At 37.6% G+C, this 25,127-nt stretch overlaps 1 protein-coding gene across 10 annotated transcripts in view; it reads right to left on the reverse strand.

The window, feature by feature from the left end:
- Positions 1 to 25,127, reverse strand: part of Mical-like (MICAL-like protein) — a 321,784-nt gene that overhangs the window by 64,622 nt on the left and 232,035 nt on the right. For all 10 annotated transcript variants that reach the window (XR_013083775.1, XM_076803827.1, XM_076803826.1 and 7 more), the window contains one exon: positions 9,759 to 11,488. Coding sequence is in view for 9 of the 10 variants with exons in the window: in XM_076803827.1 (XP_076659942.1) it covers positions 9,759 to 11,488 (1,730 nt within the window). In the remaining variant the exon portion in view is untranslated. The remainder of the gene's footprint in view (positions 1 to 9,758; positions 11,489 to 25,127) is intronic.

Raw genomic sequence — 25,127 nt, forward strand, 5'->3', positions numbered from 1 at the left:
GAGCAAAATCCCGACACGTATAATATATCGAACTATATGTTCGAGAATTTTTTCGATTTTTCAGTTGTAAACTTTGATTGTAAAAAGTGAAAAACACAAAAATACAGATTCCATATTGCAGTTTGAAAGTAATACCTTTGAAATTGATTCTTCAATAATATACCAGCAAAGGAAACGGAGAAAATTGGAGAAGGAATAGAAGGCGGTAGAAGAAAGTACCAATATTGTAAATTTTTGAAAGGCGATCAGAAAATGGTGACTAATTAGAGAGGAATGTCTCTATTAATTATAGGGGGAGCGGAGGCCTCGAAAATCGGCCGAAACGAGCATTTCTTGCCGACCTCTGTATAGAAGATTCAAGAACTGACTGGAATAGAAGAAGATTCTGGCAGAGAGCCAAGCGTGATTCCATAGGGCAGGCCTGTTCAACTCGCGGCCCGCATTTGGTCCGTTCTCCCACTTCTTCATTCCGTTAACGCACGGTCGTATCGCCAGAAGCGCGTGGCATTTGTTTCTATCGCGGACCTATTCCTATCGCATGTTGCAACGAAAGAACGAACTTGTGGGGGAACGGACAGATTGATGGTGGAGACCGCGTGGCCCGTGACGAAGAAGTAGGACAGGCCTGCCGTAAAAGTAGAGGCACAAGAGATCAAGTGTTTCATCCTGACTGTACTGATCGGTAATATACTATGAATGGCTAAGGGAATGTTCTAAGCACTGTTCATAGATTTCAGGGCAGCATTCGACTTACAAGGGAAGTTATCTAACCCGTAAATTCAAAAAATGATGAAACTTTGCACACGAGTAGAGTAAGTTTTGTCTAAGACAACCCTATTTTTTCGTGTTACTTCTTCCGTGAAAGGGATGAAATCAGCCCTTGAAAAAATTTAAATATTTCCTTTTTCGTAAAATATCTCAAGAACAACAAATGATATTAACCCCTTGCATTATTATTTATTTTGTGATTATAATGATTAGAAATTCTTCATCGTTCAAGATTTCATAGAAAAAAAGATAGTTTATTGTATGCCTATGTTTTCTCCAAAGAATGTATATGAACTACAACAAAATAGAATTTTATTTCGGTTTAAAGGAAATTAATAACATACGTATTTACTAGACTCTGTTCAGAATCTTCATCACGAATCTGACTAGATATTGTAGGGCAAGGGGTTAAAAAAAATTGAAACGAAAGTTCCATGGTATTATTGTGTCTACCAAATTGTGCAAAAAAATTAATTTAAATGCATTGTTTTTTTTTGGAAACGCTTCGCCTTCCCTTCACTTCCCTAAAAAAAATGGTTAAACTATACATGCTGAAATACCTCCGGGTACCCTCTTTCCATACCTGCTAACAATTTTTGTAGTACAATTGTTAGTTTAATGTATATAATTTTAATTATCAAATTGAAAGTCTATTTCCACAGCAGTGCTTAAAAAATGTACAGTTCTTTTATTTTGTGTACATGAAAATGATCAATATAAAATTTATTTGTAACGTTGCAACAATATTTATGGTAAAAGTTTACAAAAGGGGACCCAGCTCCGATGACCTTGACCTTGAAATATGTTGTCAAGGTCAACATTTTGAACAAATTTTTCCTACACATATACCCCTCGCCCGTCGCTTAGTTTCCGAGATAATAGCAAAAAACTGTTGTTAAATTTAGGTTACAAGTACACATTATTATTGTACATGCGGCCACTGTTCGGTAATTAAAATATACAGAATCTCAAAGAGAATGTATAGCCTAGGTTGGTTCCGGTCAGGTTCGTGAGTGGGCGACTGGACCGATCTGATTGCTGGTCCAACTAAGCTGGCAATCTTAGACCATATAAATCTATAGACACGGCACAGCTAATTTTCCTTCAAGAAAAGATATAGGAATACGTAACGTAAACACACAGGTTGTAAAGATGTGTCCGCGAGCGCGTCGTCTACACAGTACACGGAAAGAATGGACAGGATAGGATTCTTTTGAAAGAATTTGGCATTTTATCATGAAATAATGAATATATAAAGTACATGTTTGAAGGTATTACGATGAAGGTCTGCCGTGCGTGCCATTTTGGAGTTATATTGGAAATTATCTTGTGACGTCACATATTCCCGTCATATTTTCTTCACTCGATTCTCGGCTTTCCTCTACACGTACTATACACATGCCGTGTTCATGGGTTTATATGGTCTAAGCTTTCAATGTTCCGCATTTCGAATGGAATTTTCTAGGGGTGTGCGAGAACCCGAAATATCGGGAACCCGATGGTCGGGGTGAATTGGGTCGGTTCGGGTCCCGTTTCGAGTTCCCGTAATTTACGAGATACCCGAAAGAATCGGGTTTCCCAAAAATGTCGAGAATATGACATATGACACTCTTGAAAATAATTCGTGATGGACAACTTTATTTCAATTTCTTCTGCCATTTTTCGTGAAGTTATTGGAAACACGGATTCTAAGGATCGTATGACCTGACGTAAACAAACGTGTGACTGCGTGCTTACTACTTGGACATTGTGTACTCGAGAAATTCGGGAAGCTCAGACGTATATATATTTCAAAATCTTTGTGAATTTAATAAAGATTAAAAATATTTAAAAAAAAATGTCGTGTGAGAGTGAGAGTAAAGTTCTGGTAGCAGGAAGTAGTACAGAAGATGTCGTGTAAAGGAGAAATGTAAAGAGAAGCTCTGCTTGGAAACATTTTCAGAAAAAAGACGATACAAAGGCGAAATGTACACATTAGCAACATGAATTTAAAACTAAGTATGCAAATACAGTGAAATATCGTTTATGTCAGTGCCAACCTTACGTTTCCAAGTCAGTGGAAAAACTCACACCACCGCGGTGATTGGCCGAAGCTCGAGAGCCGTCGCACAGTGGGCAATTTGGACAAAATCGGATTCAAAATCAAGGAACTTTCGATAGGAATGAGGTAGAGCGATGAAATTTTTTTTAAATGAAAGCTGCATCTCTGTAGAATATGGGAAAAATAGAGAGATTGTGGTACGAACGTTTTTTAACCTCGAGAAAATTCGTTAAACGCGAACAAATTCAAGAAAATTTTAGTTTTTCCAATACCACGCGCGGAAAAAATTTTTTTTTAACATGCTATACATCATTTCCCATAGATTTTTTCACGCTGATTTCAAATCTGGCCTCAAAATTTGTCTACGACCTCAGGATTTTGCAAAAAATAGATTTTTGTGACAAAAACTAATGAAGTCATTTTTTCGTTGAAATGATTGGATGGTAATAATCTCTCTATTTTTCCCATATTTTATAAAGGTTCAGCTTTCATTTAAAAAAAATTTCATCGCTCTACCTCATTCCTATCGAAAGTTCCTTGATTTTGAATCCGATTTTGTCCAAATTGCCGACTGTGCGTCGCGGCCACAACATTGTCGGCTATATCGGTGTGAGACCAGAAGACCACTACTAATCTAATTACAAAACTTCTTTATTTTTTGTTATTTTTTTATGAAACTTCTACAAACATATTCATGGCATTTTTTCTGATTAAAACGAAACCAAATATGATATAATTTTGATGATTTTCTCTATGCGAAAAAAATATGCCGAATAATTTATCCAATGAAGAGTGGAAGTTCGCAGAATGTATGTCAGATGTACTTGGACCGATGAAAGATGCAACGGATTTCATGTGCGGTGAAAAGTATCCTACGTGATCACATTAGATTCCAATGTATATTGCATTAACTAACATATATTCAACATACGATACGCGAGACGAAATGTTAAAAAAAATATGCCACCGTTTGTGTAACAAATTAAAAGTAATTTTATTATTTTTATATTGAGCTAGAAAAAGATTATCAACTAAATTAATTTTAAGTTATACAAAATATGATATACTTGCAGGAACGAGTCTATTATAAAAAATAATAGCTAGAATATTGAGTCTATTATGAAGAATAATATTTTAGTAGAAGCAATGTTACTAGATTCACGTTTTAAAGACCGACTTTTACCAAATGAACAAAGATACCAAGCAATTAATAGCCTGAAAAAAGGCTATTAATATCTGAAAAAGGCTGTCTGAAGAAAATACTGATTATAATAACAATGGCCATGAATTAATTGAAAAATATGAACCTATTGTAGCGTCAATAAAGTTGTTTATTAATTAATAACTTTAGAATTTTCAAATTCATATGCTTTTATAAATATATTACACTTTATTTTACAGGGGAACCAAAGTCGAAGCTTTTCAAATTTTTTTATGATAAGCTTGGCAACGAAACAGACGATACAAATCGGGTAGAGAGTTATAATGAACTTAACGAAAAAGAAATAACAATGTATTTTGAAGAAAACGATATACCTCGAAATAATAATATTTCAGACTGAGCGGAAGAAAAATTGCAAAAGATTGCCAATATTAGCAAAAGCAGCACATCGATACATAGGTATACCCGCAACTCAAACAACTAGCGAACGGCTATTTTCCACAGTTGGAAATATTATAACTTCGAGCCGAACAAGATTGAAAAAGTGGCTTTTTTACACGAAAATTTACAATAAATAATTATACTTATTATTTATTTGTGCACTATTCCTATTCGATATATTCCGAATTGTACCAATTTGTATTAATTAATTAAATAAGAAAAAAGTAAAATAACATAATTTACCGAAAACACCTAGAATAAAAAATCCGAAATCATGAGTGTATTCATTAAAACGAATATGAATGGTTAGTGGGTTCTCGGAATTTTCAGAAATCACGATTCTCTAGGGAATCCCGATTATTTCGAGAATCCCGACTCATTCGGGCATCGCGACTTTTTGGGAATCCCGACACTTTGGAGAATCTCGAAACTTTCACACCCCTAGTTATTTCATAAGGCGAAGTTAAATGTTATAGAATGGAGCATGTTCTGAGATTGATTTTATGCATTTGATATTACATTGTATGGATGGTGTACATAATACATAAAAACAAACAAAATATAGGTAATATCATCAGTATTATTCTCAATTTTGTCATATTTTTTGCTCGGGTGTGCCGCAGTTAGCCCGAATCCTTCGTGAGCAAACTACAAAGCTATATGGACCTGTTAAAACCTACCAAGCCAGAGAGAGAGAGAGAGAGAGAGAGAGAGAGAGAGAGAGAGAGAGAGAGAGAGAGAGAGAGAGAGAGAGAGAGAGAGAGAGAGAGAGAGAGAGAGAGAGAGAGAGAGAGAGAGAGAGAGAGAGAGATTTATAGGAAACCACTGGAGCCGGCATACGGTGGACCGTTTCCACTATCACAGAGGCATGACAAATACATAACAATAATAATAAAAGGGAAGGAAGTAAATATTTCGATAGACCGACTCAAACCAGCGCATACTTTGTAGGCAGAAGGAGACTACGACGATAATACGCCAAGCAGTCCGAATGGCAGCGTACAAACCACTGCATCAACGCGTGAAAAAAGAAAATAAAACCACCGGTAAGATTCCCAGATGGAGTATAAGCGCAATAACAAGTACAAAAAATTGTACACAGAAGCAATATAGTTTATTCCGGATTTCTATATTTTTATACATAGTCGTCGTAACCATTTGTAAATGTAGATTCACGCGGGATAGGATGTAAGACATAAATGTAAATGTCAATGAAAGCCAAAATCTTGTTAAATTGTAAGGTAACTTGTATCGTAACTGAAGTACTGAAGGGGGAGTGATGTAGCGGAGTGTAAATATTGAATGTAAATATTGAGAGAGTGGTACGACTGACAAGAATGTATGATGGATGGCTGAGCGGTATGATTGACACAAAGCCAGGCACCGCGTACATGCATGTGACACCCTAATCTCAACCAGAACCTATATTTCATATAGGAACACTTGGTCGTAAGATTAGGAAGACCACCCACTTTTCCTCCGAAACTATTTCCATATGTGATAAGGAAAAGCGCCCCTTTTTCCTCCGATAAGATAAGAACACTCGGTTCTATCTTAAAACTATTTTTTAGATATAAGATAAGGAACACTCCACTTTCTCCGACGCGATAAGATAAGAACACCCGGTTCTATCTTAAAACAATTTTTTAGACACAATAATATAAGAACACCCCGTTTTCTCCGATGCGATAAGATAAGAACGCCCGGTTCTTCCCCATTCGTCAAGACATGGGAAAGAACCCCCACTCTCGCCCAAACTCCACATATACATGTATATTATATTTATTTTTATTAGAATGCCACGAGGCAAATTGTTAACCAGTGAAGAAAAGACATCCATTGATGCTTACAAAGATATGGGGTGTTCTAATCGATCAATTGTGAAAAAAATGAATAGATCACGTACTCTAATACATAATTACATAAGTATGGGCGAAGCATATGCTAGGAAACAAAAAGTGCAGCACAACTTTGTACTGAACTACAGCTACCAATAACAACGAGGCGTGTGCAGCAAAATTTAAAAAGTTCAGGGCGATTTCAATGGAAAAAAATGCTGCAGAAACCAGCACTCAAATAACGACACAAACAATCTCACCTCGTGTTTTACGCGGTTGTAAATACGTTCAAAGCAATGGTCTACTGTCTCGTCCGGGGTTATTGTCGTTACCGTTCGCGTTCAATTTGAAGGAGTTCTAACGAGCTCCTAAGTAGGAGAGTATGGTGAGGATACCCACATATTCCGCGAGGACTCCGGTCCGAGGCGCCTGTCGTGATTTCGTAACGATACGGTTTAGTTCTTCTGAAACTAGAATCGTGAATCGTACTTCCGAAACGATAACCGCGAGTCATTCCGACGAAACGACATATCAACTCCTGTTTATTGTACCGCGATTGAGTGGACATTAGAATAATTCTTGGACGTCGCAGAAACCCGGCTTCCTCGATTAAACCAGTTTTTTTTTTCACCCACTCAAACTTTCTCCACCACCGGGCTGATCCACCCCTTCCTACCCGACTCCTAACGAAGCACCACAGGGTCGGGGTAAACATTCCGAATTTGCACAAAGATATATGTCCTGAACACAAGAATGGGAAAATATAATTTTGTCCGATGAGAAAAAATTTAAGTTGGATGGGCCATATGGTTACAAATACTACTGGCACGATTTAGAAAAGAAACTAACGTTGCAGTGAGTCGCATCTTCGGTGGTAGCTCATTAATAAATTGGGCTGCATTTAGAGCCAATAAAAAACCCCAATCTGTCGAATTAATCATAAAATGAATTCGATACAATACACGAAGCTGTTAGAGATGGTCTTAATACCATTTACAGAAGAACTTGAGACCGACAATTTCATTTTTCAGCATGATAACGCCTTAGTTCATACATCAAGGCAAACAAAGGAGTGGTTAGACAACAGAAATATCAGAGTTTTGACATGGCCAGCTTGCTCATCAGATTTAAACCCAATTGAGAACCTTTAGGCAATTGTAAACAGTACAACTTTGTTTCTGAGTTATCGACTGCGGTGAACGAAGCGTGGACGTCCATCGAAGCAGAAACTTTTCGTACTTCGATTGCTTCAATGCCTAATCGAGTTTTCGATGTTATTCGAAAAAATGGCAATATAATAAGTATTAATTTAAAAATTTAGAAGAAATTTTTGTTAATATTGATGTTATCTACTTAAAAAACGTTTGGCTTTATGGGAATTTCGCAGTTCGTTTTTTGTTAAACTACATAATTTTACGTTTTTTAATAAATAAATAATATATCTATGAATGTAATCATGTATATGGTTTCTTTTATTAATCCTAAAATGCTATGATGTATCAGCTTCTCATTACTATGACAAATTTATTATCATGTTCATGTTAAAATTAACATTACTGAATTGGAAATACTTCAGCCATTATTCTGCTAGATACCCGACGTAATGTTGTTTCCAGGTTCCGTATCGGAGAATATTAACTCTAGTCTCTCCTCAAATGCGTTCTATAGTTTATGTATGAGCACCACTTTTCGGATTACACTTATGTACGTGATTCGTGATGATAGGAAAGAAAATAACATTAAAAAAGTGCTAGGAACAGTGACCTCAATTGGGGTAAACCGTTTTGGGTAATATGTTCCCCTACCCTCTGGCGGCAGGATGGTAAGGTTTGTTGCGAAGCGCGCTGCTGAGCAGCAGAGCCGAGGGTCGCTCTTGCTTTGCCCTACGTCGTTGAACCAATGATATCGACGACATCCGTAACTCGGTTTAATTTCACTTCATTCCAGAGTCTGCTGGTAGGTTCCTGTCCGTACACCGTCCTCACCGTAGCGACCACTGTCCCCTTACAGTAAGTACCGTTACTACATGGAGAGAGAACGCTCTTCATCTGTCGTTACGAAGGTACGTACGATGTGTAAACGAAAACACAACGGCAGTGAACGCGACAAAGACGAGGTAGAGCTACGCATTACCGCCAATCGTACACGCATTCTTTACGGACGCCGTCTCATGAGGTCTGAATGATAGGTTAGAAAACGGACTCTGTGCAGTAGCAACAGTTTCTTTTTTGCAAATTCAGTGTTTTTACTCGATAAATCTCTAAAACACGGGTTCGGCCAGGAACATTTATCGACTAGGAAATATTATTTTTTGATCCAGTACCGAACACAGAAAAGAGCAGCGAAGCTCGAGGGGCCCAGTCACGGAGGAGTGTAAACATAATACGGTTGGGTATATCGATGTGAGACCAGGAGACTACCAACTCCACTACTAATCCAATAACAAAACTTTTTTATTTTCCATTATTTGTTTATGAGATTTTCACCAACATATTCGTGGCATATTTCTAAGGAAAATGATACCAAATATGATATGAACGATGAGACTTTCGGACGAAATCGGTCAAATTGGATTGAGTTCAAATGTTGCATAGCCTCATTTTGCATTAAAACATGTTCCCCAAAACATTTTTGGTGATTCGAACAAATTTTTTTATCATTTTATCGTCATTTTCTACCATACCAACATAAAATTTTCTACCTTAACACACTCAATGTATTCGCCTCTCTTTTATTGTCTGGACACGTTTCTTTTTTTTACGTGGTGGTAATCGCATTACGGATTCCCCACCCTCCCTGGGAAGAGAGACGGGGATATGTGGGACTCCCCCCGAAGGGGTGTAACCACTAACTCCACCACGGTGACCTCCCTGAGCTCTCTCCGTGTCCAGAGAGCACCTGCGTTAGACGGTAGGTAAGCCGTCCCTGCCTCCTGCACCATTTTTCCAGTTTGGGCAACCCTTTTTTTTCCGTGGGAAAATGTCTTTACGCATACCCCGGATCCCTGGGGGGAGCCGGGGTTATGTGGGACTGCCCTTGGGGAAATAATCCCCAGAGGCTACCCACTAAAAACCCACGCCCCCCTAAGCTAAAGGGGAAGTGCCTGGATCACGCGAGTACTCAACAGGACACCTCCAGTTTGGGCAACCCTAGATTTGACCCAACCCGCGTACAGCAATAACAACTTCAGAAACGGCACCCAATCCAACCGTTATGCCGGTAAGGTAGAAAATGTTATGTCGGTCAGGTGGAAAATGATACTAATATGATACAACATTTTTTTCAAATAGTCTAAAATCCTTTTGGGAAACGTGTTTAATGCAAAATAAAGCTATGTGCAAAATTTGAGCACAATAGTAGGATAATATAAGTAACTATAATGCCTTACTTAAAATGTAAATAATAAAAATAAAAATTCAGTATAAGTATAAATTATACAAATTTTCTAAAAGACTATAATACGAAAATTCTTATTAAAACTACATAATTCAATGTTTCATATACGTACTTAATAGTACGTGGTTTAGGAGTGGGCACTTGCTCAGGCATTTTCCCTTGGCATTCCAAATCACTGTCATGATCGTCCTCATCACTCCAAAAAGGATTCAGATTAATTTGAGGTGCAGGCAAACGCCGTTTTGTTTGTACATTGAGAGATGGCTGTTCTTTAGATGTATTACTAAGGTTGGTTCGTTTTGCAGGTTTTGGTGGCGTAACTTCTTGGTTTACAGGTGCCCCATTTTCAAATGGATTTGATAAATCTGTAGAACTTCTAAAAGTGTTTATACTGGTAGGATGATCGTCAACATCCTCATCATCGCTTTTAAAGGGATTTAAATCCTCCGGGTAATCCCTATCTACACTCTTATTTCCATAACTTTGGTTACTTTGTGCTGTAGCGTCATTAGCTGTTTGATCCTCACTACTTCCTCTGTCTATGATAATCTCTTTCAAGTTTTTAGACAACTTCGAAGGGGACACTGATGCTGTTTCAGATATAAAAATGACATTCTTTTCACTTTCCTCTATATTTGGTTTCCTAATATTATCTGTAATATCGCTTGCTGGTACATTCATTGATCCAATAACTTCTGAATGCAACATACTGCAGCTTTCTGTACTGAATATTATAGAATTTTCATTAGTACCTTCGATCGTATCATTTTTTGAAGTTTCTATTCCATCATCTAAAAGTTTCTGCTCTTTCTCCGGTTCTAGGCCAAGTGTTAAATTTATCTGATCTTTACTTGATAGTTCTATATGTCTGTTACTTTGCATTTTAGATGTTTCTACTTCAACATTTTTCGATGTATTCTCTCTTCGTTTAATGTGATCTTTTGTATCACCATTTTCAAATAGTTTTAATCTTCTTTGAACTAAGGAAATACCACTTTCACTGCTCTCATGCTCATCAGTATTATCTAGTTGTTCTTTTGTGTTATTTGTTTTAGTAACTACCTTATTAAGCTTAAACGTTAACTTCGGTACATCTTTTTCCATGTTGCAGTTTAATATATCACTTATAGAGTTTGTGTTCGTTGAACTTCTAGTGTCTTGTTTCGGCGTATCTTCTTGTACACTTTGAGACTCAAAGTTCAAACAAGTGTCGACGAAATTGGTACTCTCCCCAATCCCTTTCTTTATAATGATCTCATCATTAATTAAAAGTACTGAATCTAATTCGTGTGCAGTTCCCGTTTGGAAATTCGCGGTATGTTTCTCAAAAGACTTTGATTCTCCATCTGTCGCATCATCATTAACAACAATTTCATCATTTTCTTTAGAGAGTAAATGATTCGATATAAAGTTTAATCTTAATCGCGAAGTTTCTGCAACCAATTTAGATATTACTGGATCTTCTGGCTGAGATTGTTTGATGGAATTATGGCTAAGTATATTTTGATCTCTTTCTTTCAGATTGTTTGCTGATTCTTGATCACTGGAATCCGAAATAATCTCATTTTTTTTGGTCTCTCTCAATGTTGTACTAATTGTTGGAGTACTATTATGTTTTTGTATCTCGGATGATGAAACTTCTTCGTCAGGACATGCCTCGCAGCAGAATTCACCCGTTTCAGTTTCATAATAATTACCATGAGTTAATTGATTGTTACAACGAGCGCAGCGGAAACATGTTCGATGATAAATCAGATGGGCGACTACCAATTTCTCCGCCAAGAACACAGGAAGTCTACACACATTGCATGAATCTCTCCGCATACCCAGACACGACACCACCTAAACAATTAAAAAAATATTTAGAGTATTAGTATTAGAATATATGCAACAATTGTTTTAATTATAATTATTCTTCAGTGAGATTAAAATTGCTATTGTATGACTTGTTCGATTGCTACCAATTTCACGTTAACTCTTATAATAAAGACGCGGAGACAAGGAAAGCCACGTGCGAGCAGGTGCTTCATTTCTGAACCTTTCGCGTCTCGTCAGCAATCCAACCGTTCCCACGCATAGAAGACTGACGAAAATCAGCCGCGTGTAGCTCGATCGGAAGAGTTTTCAAACAACGATTCTTTTGTTTTGTTCAAATTTGAATGTATTATAGTCTTCAGTGACCTATGAACACTTGAGGCTACATCATTTTTTTTTAATTTTTAAAAAGGTACCTGTTATCAAAACATTGTATTTGTTTAAAACAATTGCAAAATAAATGGTAAAAAACATTTTAAAATGATAACAATTTTAGTAGATACTCTTATAGTTTCACTATAAGCTACTAAAAACTCATTTTCATCGGTTTGTTAGTTCTGGTCTTACAATTTAATGAAAAAAGGGTGACACGTTTTTTTACACGTCTGTAAAATCAACAATTTTTAAGATATAAAAGATCCTTTGAGATTCGTTCATATCAGGTTCTACTGAGGTGCGATTATTGCTAGTTAAAAAGGTCACTACAGACTACAACATATTTAAAGGGCCTAGCAGGATAAGAATGGTCCAGCGGCCCCGGCCACGATTTTTATCGGTATTGTGTGGTGTTAGGTTGAAAGATAATCCCCCAAAATTTTAAGTCGCTAATCCTTCATTTAAGGATAATATGAGGGTAAATGTTGTATAGAGTAATCGATCCCTATATTACCGACTGATAGGATATAGGTGTGTGTGTGTGTGTGTGTTGGACTGAGAGGGGGATGGGTCTAGAGAGTTCGTTTGGTGTAGCAGTGTGGTGTGCGAGCTCTCAGAGATGGCTGAGTTAATTTATCCTTTAGTTTGTATAGTTTGACCAAAGTATTTAATATATTTATTTTAGAAGTGTTGTTCATAATTTGTAACAGGGTATTCCTTTATTCCCTCTACCTCGTAAAATTATAACAGGTTATGGGCCCAGAGCACATGCCGGATAGACACGTGTAAAAGTAGAGGTTATGTTAGAGGGTAGTCGAATTGATTGGAAAAGAAGTGATAAGTAAAGAGTTTTTCATTGAAAATAAAACTAAAAGCCTTTAAAGGAACATGTTGGGAGTAAAGAATAACCTGGAAGATATCGGAATTATTGGAAAGTTGAAGGATGCGGACGGATTCCAGACTTGGAAATTTCGGCTAAGCCTGGCGTTGAAATCGAGAGGTCTGTATCAACATTTAACCAGTGAGGCACCGGGAGAACAAAATGCCCAAGAAGAATGGTTGAAAACGGATGCGAAAATACAGAATTTGATAGTGTCAACTATAGAAGATCAGCCACTAATACATATAATACAATGTGCCACGAGTAAGGACATGTGGGATAAATTAAATATGATATATGAGAGGGATACAGAACAGCGGAAATGCTCGCTTATGGAAGAGTTGTTTACGTATAAATTCAAAGCTGATAGTGATATAGCAACACATATTGCGCATTTAAAAAATATTGTCTCTAAGTTACAGACTCTGGGTTGTCAAATAGAAGAAAAGATGTTAATGATGAAAGTCATAACTACGCTACCAGAGAAATACAGATTCTTTGCCAGTGTGTGGGAGTCAACACCAAAGGAGGAGAAGATAATAGATAATCTAACGGCTAGACTGCTTATGGAGGAAGGGAAACACAAAGCTGAACAGACAGAAGCAGTGGCATTTAGAGCAGTGGAAAGGAAATGTTTCAAATGTAACTCCTCAGGACATTTAGCGTACGCGTGTAAAAGTAACACACAGCGAGAAGAAAGGAAAGGTAAAGAGATTAAATGTTTTAATTGTAGTAAAACGGGGCATGTTGCTAGAGATTGTAAGTACAAGAGAGAGGAACATCGAGCCGTATACCCTCCTTGTAGGATTTGCAACAAAAGGAACCATTTAGAGAAGGAATGTTTCTACAAGCACCGAAACCAAAAGGGAGCGAGACAGGAATCCGAGAAAGTGAGCTTCTTAACAGCAGAGGCTGACAGAAAAATGTGGATTTTGGACTCTGGTACGAAGACTCATATGGTGAACGATCAGACTTGTTTGAAAGAGTGGGAAGAAATTGAAACTGTAGTGGGTTCTGCAAAGAGAAATGTGTCTATGAAGGCAATAGCAAAAGGAAAAATAGATTTTGGAAAGTGTGAACTGCAAAATGTGCTTTTTGTGCCTGAGTTGAGACAGAATCTGCTTTCGGTTGACGCGATAACGCAGAGAGAAGGGGAAGTTGTACTTAGAATAATGACGCAATAATACACAAGAACGGAAGGGAAATATTTAGAGGACAAAAGAGCGAGACTGGGTTGTATTACGTACAAAATTCAAGGAAGCTTAGGAGACCAGATGCATTACTAGTGAAAGAAGAAGAGAGACTGGTGGAATGGCATAAAAGGTTAGGTCACTTGAGCTATGGAAAGATAAAAGAACTGCTGGGAAAAGTAACTGGAATGCCCCTATTAAAGGAACAACTGAATGGAAATATTGAGACGTGTAAAATATGTGTAGAATCAAAACAATCGAGGACACCTTTTGGGGAATCAAGAGTGCGTGCAAAAAGACCTCTTGAGTTGATACACACGGATGTGTGTGGCCCAGTGGATAAGGTGACTTGGAATGGAAAACGGTATTTTATGACAGTTATGGATGATTATACGAGCTTCGTAATGGTTTACTTACTTGAGTCAAAGAGCGATGTACTAGAGAATTTAAAGCAATATGTTATGGCAGCTGAGGCAAAATGGAACCTAAGGTTACATAAGTTAAGGTGTGACAATGGAGGAGAGTACACAAGTAGAGAAATAAAGAGCTGGTGTAGATCCAAAGGAATAGTATTGGATTATACAACACCATACACACCCCAGTTAAATGGAAGAGCTGAACGTTTAAATCGAACCCTACTGGATAAAGCACGAGCGTTACTGTTTGAGAGCAAACTAAAAAAGGAGATGTGGGGAGAAGCAGTTCTAGTTACTGCATACCTACAGAACAGAAGTCCACTGAAAGTAGTAGCAAAGACAAGTTACGAGCTATGGAACGGTAGGAAACCGGATCTGGGAAATTTACAGATTTTTGGAAATACTGCATATGCGAAGAGATTAGGAAATCTTGGAAAACTAGAAAAGAGGTGTAACAAATATAGGTTTGTGGGATATGGACAAAATTCTTACCGACTGTGGGATGAGAATAGGAGAAGAATAATTCTCTCAAGAGACGTAATTTTTGAAAAAGATCACACTGCCATAGGAGACGAAATGAAACCGAACATTTTTTATGGAATTACTGAACATGGTGAGAGTGACAGAGAGTATGAAGACGATGAAATAAAAGGAGAAGAACAGAAAGAAGAGGAAGCGTATGAAGAACAGGAAGAAGAAGAAGCGTATGAAGATGCTGTAGACGAACATGGATTAAGGAATGAATTATACGAAGATGGAAGCACACTGGAAGAACTTGAAAGAAATTCAGGCAGGCCTAAGAGGAATAGGAGACTCCCAGAGAGATATCGTGATTATGGTCTGTTAACCTATGAAGAAGTTACAGATGGTCAGAAAAAAGAAGAATGGCTAAGAGCTATACGAGAAGAAAAGAAGTCACTACAAGAAAACAAGACTTGGATTATGGTAGATAGACAGGATGCAAAGGGTAAAAGAATTTTAACCAGTAAGTGGGTTTTTTCAATTAAAGAAGATGGACGATATAAGGCTCGATTGGTAGTGAGAGGATGTGAACAAGGGAAAGACAGTTTTGACTATGAAAATATATACAGTCCGGTAGTCAATAATATTTCTTTGAGAATTTTAATAGCGATTGCAGCATCGAGAAACTATCATGCAGTGAAATTTGACATGAAGACTGCATGGGGACCTTCAGGAGGACATCTACATGTATTTACCTAAGGGTTTTGAGGAAAAGTCAGGAAAAATCTGCAAGTTGAAGAAAACGTTGTATGGCCTGAAACAGGCACCGGTACAATGGAACAAGAAGTTCTCTGAAGTACTCAGAAGGAAAGGACTGAAGCAGTTGACTGGAGAGAGATGTGTGTTTAAGAAAGAGAAGAGTTCCTGGCACTTTATGTAGACGACGGAATAATAATAGGAGAGAATTTAGATGAGATTAGAGCTTTACTGAAAGAGTTGTCTCACGAATTTGAGTTGAAGACAGAAAAAGAACCCACAAGTTTTCTGGGAATAGAAATGCATAGAGTAGAGGAAGGCATAAGGATAACGCAAAGAACTTATGCAGAAAAGGTACTTGAGACATATGGAATGAAAGATGCAAAACCAGTAAGTACGCCAATGCAGGTAAATGAACAAGAAAGTATATTGGATAATAAGGTAAGACCATTCAATTTTCGGGAGGCAATAGGAAGTCTATTGTATTTGGCCAACAAGACAAGACCTGATCTGAGCTATGCGGTTAACTATAGCAGTAGACGTACTGAAAACCCATCGAATACCGATATAGTCAACGTTAAAAGAACGCTTAGATATTTGCAGGGTACAAAGAGTTTAGGAATAACATATTCAAATAATGAGGAGATTAATAAGTTAGTAGCTTTTTGTGACGCAGATTATGCAGGAGATCCAGAGACAAGGAAGAGTACATCTGGATATATGATAAAATTCTGTGGGGCACCCATAAGTTGGTGTTCAAGGAAACAGCCTGTAGTGGCGTTATCTAGCACTGAGTCGGAATTTATATCAATAGCAGACTGTTGCAAGGAAGTACTGTACATAAAAAATATAATTGAAGAACTTTTAAAAAGTAATTTGCAGATAGAATTGCAGGTGGACAATCAAAGTGCAATACAGATTGCGAGAAATGGTATTTATAATAAGCGGTCGAAACATATAGATGTAAGGTACCATTTTGTAAAAGAAAAAATTGCGGAGAATAAAATTAAAATTAAGTATTGTGAAACTGCGAAACAGCCTGCGGATATCTTCACAAAAGCATTGTGCAATAATAAGTTTGTGCAACATAGAAATGTATTAGTGTCGTAAAAAAAAAGAGAAAAAAATGTATAGAGAGTGTTAAGAAGGATGTATGTATTAGGGCTGTGCGAGTACCCGAAAATGCGAGCCGAGCTTAGCTCGGCTCGATTGTGCGAGTCGAGTCGAGTACTCGCACGATGCGAGCTACTCGCACCGATGCGAGCTACCCGCACCGATGCGAGCTATCCGCACCGATGCGAGCTGCTCGCAACGAAGCGAACGGCTCGAAATAAAATCAGGCGTAAAATGACATGATGCGAGTTACAGCGGGAAGATCAGCACATCGATATTATCAAGCATTTTAGTATATTGACAATGCTAAATGTTTGCGATGTTTTATTATATATTTTGATAGTGAAATGTTGATTCAGAATTTGTATAACCCTTATTGAAAATAATTATGCAATAACAACTATTTCCTAGATTTATGTAAATAACTAGATCTGAAGAACGGTATTTTATATATTCCTTTATATTATACTCCGGGGTTCAGTGTACAGTCGTAAAAATGTGTTGTTGCAAAATTGTTTATAATGTTGAAAATTAACGTTAAACTTCGTTAAATAGTTTTTGAAGGAATGGATATATAAATATTGTATAATATTGATGTGTATTTATACGAGGTCGCCGCCGCGTCTACAATGTATGCTGGCGGTTCGTCGGCGTGCTCTTTGCACAGGCCGCCACACTGGTACTCGCACCAAAGGTCAAAAGACTGAATTCTGGTAAGCTGAGAAAAACTATTTGACAGAATCTGAGCTAACTAACCTGAGAATAGATTGTCTTAGACTTTTATATTTTTCGATAATGAATAACTAGCTAGTGGCTCGATGGGGAGGGAAGAGCAAAACGCATACGCGTGCAGGTAGATCAAATACTCAGAGCGGGTGACCTAAGTGGGCGCGTGCAGGCGATCCGGTCATAAACCTTAGCTCGCTGATGAGAGCCCTACTGTCCCATTGTACGGAAGTACACTTTTTAGAAGAAATGGTCGAGATAACGAACCAAAAAGGCAGTAAACCATTTTCACACTACACAATTATAAACATGGAGATAGCGCAGGTTGCTTAGCGAGAAACGTGCGGCCGCTTCTCGTTATACATTATGCAGTCAGTCTCATAATTGATGGCAGACACTTTAAATCAGAATAACTTTTTTTATAAATCGACCAAACGACTTCAGCTTCTAGACAGCTACTAGATGACATGTAATGAAAACTCAGGAAAAATTGCGTTATATAATCGCGTTAATTGTCGAGCTAGGAAGTAGATTTAACTTTGCTGCCACTACGAATTATTTGGTAGTTAGCATGATTTTGGACCATCGTATAAAAGATCGACTGTTATCCACGGAGAAGAGCCAACAATTGCAAATTGAAAAAAGATTTCGAGATGAAAATCGGTAAACTTTTTACAAACATTAAAATATTAACTAAACAGAAAGTATGACGAGTGTTGAACGTAGACATCAGATCCTTTTAAAAGGACCTAGCCGATTTATGGTCAAAACTGCCCTTAGAGGGTTTTCAATGATTAATGAACAATTCGAAAGCTGACTAAGAAAAACCCCTCTGAGTAAAATTTCAACCCCCTATCTTGCCCATGAGGTTGGTTACAGGGTAAATTAGATTTCGCGCTTCTCCGCGTATTTTCCGCACTCTGGTGCTTCCTAAAATTCTGAAAAAATGTGACATATTTTGGATTCTAAGGCTGACTTTTGATAATTTTTTCAGATTTTTTTGTTACAAACTGTGGCCGTAAAAAAATGAAAAACCTCCAAAAAATCGGAAAAATGCAGATTTCTCAAAAATGTGAAAACATGCTATTCTACTGTTTAGTTCCTTGTTAAAGTACTATAACAGGCAGTGTCGTCAATTTTTTTTAGATTTTTTGTTGTGAGACATCATCGTCAAAAAACAATAAAAACCGAATTTTTTCGACGTTTTTGCTATTAGGAGGAAAGTTACATTTGTTGGTTTTATCGCAGATATATATTAAGTAATTTTTAGCATTATTAAATTGAAACAAGTAATTGTTTGACCTAAGAAATGTGATTTAAGAGAAAGAATAAATTGTATTTTGTGTGATATATACCAGAATGTTCGTAAAGTTTTGTAACATCGCCAGACGTCGAACTAAGGAGCGGATACGCTGGGGTTCTTATCCCGTCGGTGGTAAATGTTTTTTCCCATACATCATCTTTATTTTTTCAATTTCTTATATTATTTATTCGTGTGATTTTAACAATATTTTTTTAATGTTCTAAAAATATTGAAGTAACATTGATTAGGCAATGAATATTTATATTATTGTGTTCGTCCACGATTTCCGCCAGATATGAAATTGCTTGTGAAAATTGGTAAGATTCCGTGAAAAGAATTTTGAAATCCACTTCTGTCATTTCCAGAAAATCAAGAAATCAATACTGTTTGAAATGGAATCTTTTTGCGGTTCCAATTGTTTTGACCATCTTAATCGGCTATGCCCTTTTAAATCTTATCACCTATACGTGCACAGTACCGAATGACAGGCTGTTGGAACTTCCAACTTGTGTGAAAGGTTGTAGACTGCGACATATTGGCACGAATGCGTACAAATACATATCAATATTATACAATATTTATATATCCATTCCTTTCAAAAACTATTTAACGAAGTTTAACGTTAATTTTCAACATTATAAACAATTTTGCGACAATACATTTTTACGACTGTACACTGAACCGGAGTATAATATAAAGGAATATATAAAATACCGTTCTTCACATCTAGTTATTTACATAAATCTAGGAAATAGTTGTTATTGCATAATTATTTTCAATAAGGGTTATACAAATTCTGAATCAACATTTCACTATCAAAATATATAATAAAACATCGCAAACATTTAGCATTGTCAATATACTAAAATGCTTGATAATATCGATGTGCTGATCTTCCCGCTGTAACTCGCATCATGTCATTTTACGCCTGATTTTATTTCGAGCAGCTCGCATCGGTGCGGATAGCTCGCATCGGTGCGGGTAGTTCGCATCGTTGCGAGTAGCTCGCATCGGTGCGAGCAGCTCGCATCGTGCGAGTACTCGACTCGACTCGAAAAGCGTATGTATGTAACTGTGAAAAAAAAATGTATTGAGAGTGTTAAGAAGTATATATGTATGGAACTGTAAGAAAATGTATAGAGTATGTCATGGAATAGGGATGCGATTAAGGGAGTGTGTTGTGGAGAGTAATCGATCCCTATATTACCGACTGATAGGATATAGGTGTGTGTGTGTGTGTGTTGGACTGAGAGGGGGATGGGACTAGAGAGTTCGTTTGGTGTAGCAGTGTGGTGTGCGAGCTCTCAGAGATGGCTGAGTTAATTTATCCTTTAGTTTGTATAGTTTGACCAAAGTATTTAATATATATATTTTAGAAGTGTTGTTCATAATTTGTAACAGGGTATTCCTTTATTCCCTCTACCTCGTACAATTATAACAGTAAATACCCTTAACTGTGTATCATTTTTTTCTCGGTTGTTAATTAAGATATTCAGATGGAAGAAAAACGAAAATATTCGAACTTACCTCCTTCATATCATATATTTTTCAGAATTGTGATAAAATTATTAAGGGTAGAAAAAAATCATTGAATTTTTTAGGGGTGGGGGTTGCAAGCAACCCTTCGAGTGACCACTTCCAAAAATTCAAGAACAATATTCTATTACCTATTTAAGGGGGCCGGCAGGTCGACTCTGTGTAACCACACACATACATGAAATCCATATACGTATATGAACTTGCAAGGGTCAAAATGTTGACAAATTGACGCTTCAATATCGCAATGAGCAGTTTAAAAGTGGTCACTTGGGTTTCCTAAAAGTCCAATCTAGGTCTGTCCAGAGCCCAAATTGCGAATTTCTACCTCATCGTCGAGTAATTTGTAATATTCGGCAGAAATCTCGCTTTCTGAAGCAAGGATGACGTCACAAGATGGCTGCCGCAGAAAGATTCTCTTAATTTCGAGAGATTTAGTGTTCGTATCGAAAAAAACGCTCTGGACAGACGTAGCAAAGACATGTACGAACACGGTGGTATGCATTTTTAATTGATTACTTACTTATTTAAGGCGTAAAATGTCGAGAAAAAAACGCACCATTTCGCGGTTCCGCTTGCTAGCGCCCCGGTCTCCCCGCGGCAAACACTGTACCTATCGATAGAATACGGTCGATAATGCAGATCGCTATTACAGGTTTACATATGTACAATATGTATGCTGCCGAATATTGCAAATTACTCGACGATGAGGTTGAAATTCCCCATTTGGGCTCTGGACAGACGTAGATTGGACTTTTGGGAAACACAAGTGACCACTTTTAAACTGCTCGTTGCAATATTGAAGCGTCAATTTGTCAAGATTTTGATCCCTGCACGTTTCGCTACGCATCTCGTAACGTCGCTTCGAACGCCTCGCGACTGGCAGTATGCTGCCGAATATTGCAAATTACTCGACGATGAGGTTGAAATTCCCAATTTGGGCTCTGGACAGACGTAGATTGGACTTTTGGGAAACACAAGTGACCACTTTTAAACTGCTCGTTGCAATATTGAAGCGTCAATTTGTCAAGATTTTGACCCCTGCACGTTTCGCTACGCATCTCGTAACGTCGCTTCGAACGCCTCGCGACTGGCAGTATGCTGCCGAATATTGCAAATTACTCGACGATGAGGTTGAAATTCCCCATTTGGGCTCTGGACAGACGTAGATTGGACTTTTGGGAAACACAAGTGACCACTTTTAAACTGCTCGTTGCAATATTGAAGCGTCAATTTGTCAAGATTTTGACCCCTGCACGTTTCGCTACGCATCTCGTAACGTCGCTTCGAACGCCTCGCGAGTGGCAGTATGCTGCCGAATATTGCAAATTACTCGACGATGAGGTTGAAATTCCCAATTTGGGCTCTGGACAGACGTAGATTGGACTTTTGGGAAACACAAGTGACCACTTTTAAACTGCTCGTTGCAATATTGAAGCGTCAATTTGTCAAGATTTTGACCCCTGCACGTTTCGCTACGCATCTCGTAACGTCGCTTCGAACGAAATTTATTAATTCAATAAATTTTAAATATTCAATTTTATATAAATTCTTTTCATAAATAATTTTATATAAAAAATTCATTCAAATAAATTTTTATTACTAATCCAATACAATTTTTTTTACAAATAAAATTTCCCTAATAATTCTTTTCATAAATAATTTTATATAAAAAATTCATTCAAATAAATTTTTATTATTGATTCAATACAAATTTTTTTTTTTTACAAGAAACAAACAAACAATCAAAACAAACTAAACCATTAAAATAAACAAACAAACTTATATTTTCTATATATTTACAAACAAACAAAATAAACGAAACAACTAAATAAACATAAATCAATGAACTGCAATAAATTATTAAATAAATTATTTGCAATAATAGTTTATATTGATTCCGCGCAGGAATCCGTTGCCTGCATGGCCTCCACGGCCTCCTTGGCCACCTCCACGGCCTCCTCGGCCGCCTCCTCGATTGTGTTTCGAGTAGGCTCCTCCGCGACCTCCGCGGCCTCCTAGAAATAAAATTATAAAAATAATTTATAATTATTTTGTGTATAAATAATTATATTTATTTATTATTATTTTAATTTATAATAATTATTAGTTATTTTAGTTTATTTTACCACCTCGATATGAAGAAACCCTTTTTTTCTTATTTTGGCCACGCTTCCTCTGGCGATACTCCGCCCTCTTTAGTAATTTGGCCAACTTATTCTGAAACATAATATTGTTTTATAATTTTTCGATTTACCATTTACTTATTATTTATTCATTTATTCTATATTTACTTACGTAAGATAAGGTGGGCGGAAGCGTGGGCGGAAGCGTGGGCGGAAGGGTGGCCGGAGGGGTGGGCGGAAGGGAGGGCGGAAGGGTGGCCGGAGGGGTGGGCGGAAGGGAGGGCGGAAGGGTGGCCGGAGGGGTGGGCGGAAGGGAGGGCGGAAGGGTGGGCGGAAGGGACGGCGGAAGGGAGGGCGGTATAGCTTTTATAGGCCTCGGTATCCGCGAGGCCCGGGTTGACGTGGACGGCTCGTGGTCCAACCTCATTTTCTGTAGTTTTATTGTGTTGGGTTCCATTCTGGAAAAGAAAAAAGAATTACTAAAATATCAGGTTCAAATTGAATTATAGAAGGGGTAAAATGAATATATGTAAAAAAAAACGTTTTATAGCAACCAGAAGGAAAATAATATACAAATAAAATAATAATTGATTTCATTCGTTGGACGCGTGTTATAGCTTTGTGCGGAATTTAGAAGTGTGCGAGAACGGTTTTTTCGGGATCGTATCGGATTCTCGAACAAAGATTGTAAGTCATTGCAGGTGTGCAATAATTCGAAAGAATCGGTTACCCAATCGTTGGGACGGGTCGGAAATCCGTAGGATCGAGATGAATCACTGAGGAGCAAAATTCATCACTAATTCGTCTCGACCCCATGGATTTCCGACACGTCCAAACGATTCAGTACCCGACTCTGTCGAATTATTGCACACCGGCAGTCACTCACAATCTTTGTTCGAGAATCTGATACGATGTCGAACAAAACATTCTCGCACACTTCTAAATTGTATATATCACTATGCTATAACACTTCACCACGTGTCCAATGAATCAAGTCTATTCGCGTAATAAATAAAGAAGAAAATCCATTTTATTGCACTGCTTTCAAATAGTTGCACTTACAAACGTTTTTTTTCACATCTATTCGCGATAGACTTTACTGTACTTACGTTATTTCCACTTTCGAAGTCACACTTGGAATGAGCACAGATAAAAGAATTGTGTAACGCGCGACGAGGAACAAGAAAGCGTCGTGATCCTTCGACACCCCCCCTGATGTAATAGATGAATTGCGCCCCGAGGCACCGCGGCCGGCGGTTCGAGGCGACCGCGGGGTCTGGAATCTTCTAGACTGCTAGTAACGTGTTATTGATAAAGTTAGCAACGAATTATTTACGAAACGAATCGCGATACCAAGAGGGATAGCTTCGTGGCCGCCTGAGAGTAGGGACGCCTGGTTCCACTGTACGTTTCGGAGAGGACGGCCATGAAGGCCGGCCGCCGAACGGATATGAGAAAACCGGCGAAACCGAGTCGTCGTCGTATCCCCAGGGGGAGAGTACGGTTGAAATCAGAGTTGGGCATTATTTAGATAAAAAATTATTTAAATAACGATTCGAATAAAAGATATTTTATCTTTATTCGTTATTCGAACCTTCGAATTACGAATAAAAATATTTTTATCTTTTATTCGTTATTCGAAATTTTTATTTAGATAAATATTTTGCCCAACTCTGGTTGAAATAAACCGGACGATAAAGTTACTTCCCATTACAATTACATTAAAAATTAGTGTAAATGTGATCCGAATTATATCGCGTTTGATATCATTTATAATGCCATAATTATATTGGTGGAAGTCTCAATAATAAAGGAGTATTCGCCTGCGCTCACGCGGGCTATGATCTGTGCCGGCGGCCGCATCTCTCCGCGGCTCTTTCCTTCCCATACGCTGTCCTTCTCTGTGTTTGAAACTTTTATCGCTTGTTACACAAGTAAATATCATCGGAATTGTATCATATTTGATATCAGAAAAATGCCATGAATATGTTGGTAAAAGTTTCATAAAAAAATTTCGAAAAATAATGAAGTTTTGTAATTGGATTAGTGGTGGTCTTCTGTTCTCACACCGATATAGCCGACAATGTATGGCACACTCCTCGGCGGCCGCCGGCACAGATCAAAGCCCGCGTGAGCGCTGAAAAATTTAACATAATAAAGAAAACCAAAAAACTCCTAAATAGCTCCGTTAGGCTTAGAGATAGAAGAGAATGTTAGGAATATGGTAATATAAAGAAATGTTCCAATAGTAGTCGTTTTCAACGTTTTTTGAATGTCATCAATACGTCGGTTGGTCACGAAAGCTCGAACCTCCCCTTCGTCTTTCGAATTTCCCGCTACCGCTGGCCGCGGCACGAAAGAAAAAACTGAAAGATGTTGTTTACTGACGAAGAGAGACGCGTTCAGTGCTGTAATTGTACAAAACGCGACATTTATTTCTTATTATTCAAATATGACAAAAATTGTGAGAGAAAGTGACCAAGATTGTGTATCGTCCGCGTCGATGCGATATGCGAGGAAGGGTCCAACAAGCAGGCTTCGTCTTTCCAGTAGAAGATACAGTGTAAAACAAATAATGAAGGAAAGGTAAGTGTATATTTGTATTACTATGTCTAGCTTGTATTTGGTAATTGTTCCAACCCCGTAAAAATCTGGAAAAGTCGGAACCACTGTTTTTATTTTTATTTACCTTCTTTTATTTACCTTCTTTTATTTTTATTTGTCACAAAAATCTATTTTTTGCAAAATCCTGAGGTCGTAGACAAATTTTGAGACCAGATTTG

The sequence above is a fragment of the Halictus rubicundus genome, unplaced genomic scaffold (genome assembly GCF_050948215.1).
Source record: "Halictus rubicundus isolate RS-2024b unplaced genomic scaffold, iyHalRubi1_principal scaffold0028, whole genome shotgun sequence".
Taxonomy (NCBI): domain Eukaryota; kingdom Metazoa; phylum Arthropoda; class Insecta; order Hymenoptera; family Halictidae; genus Halictus; species Halictus rubicundus.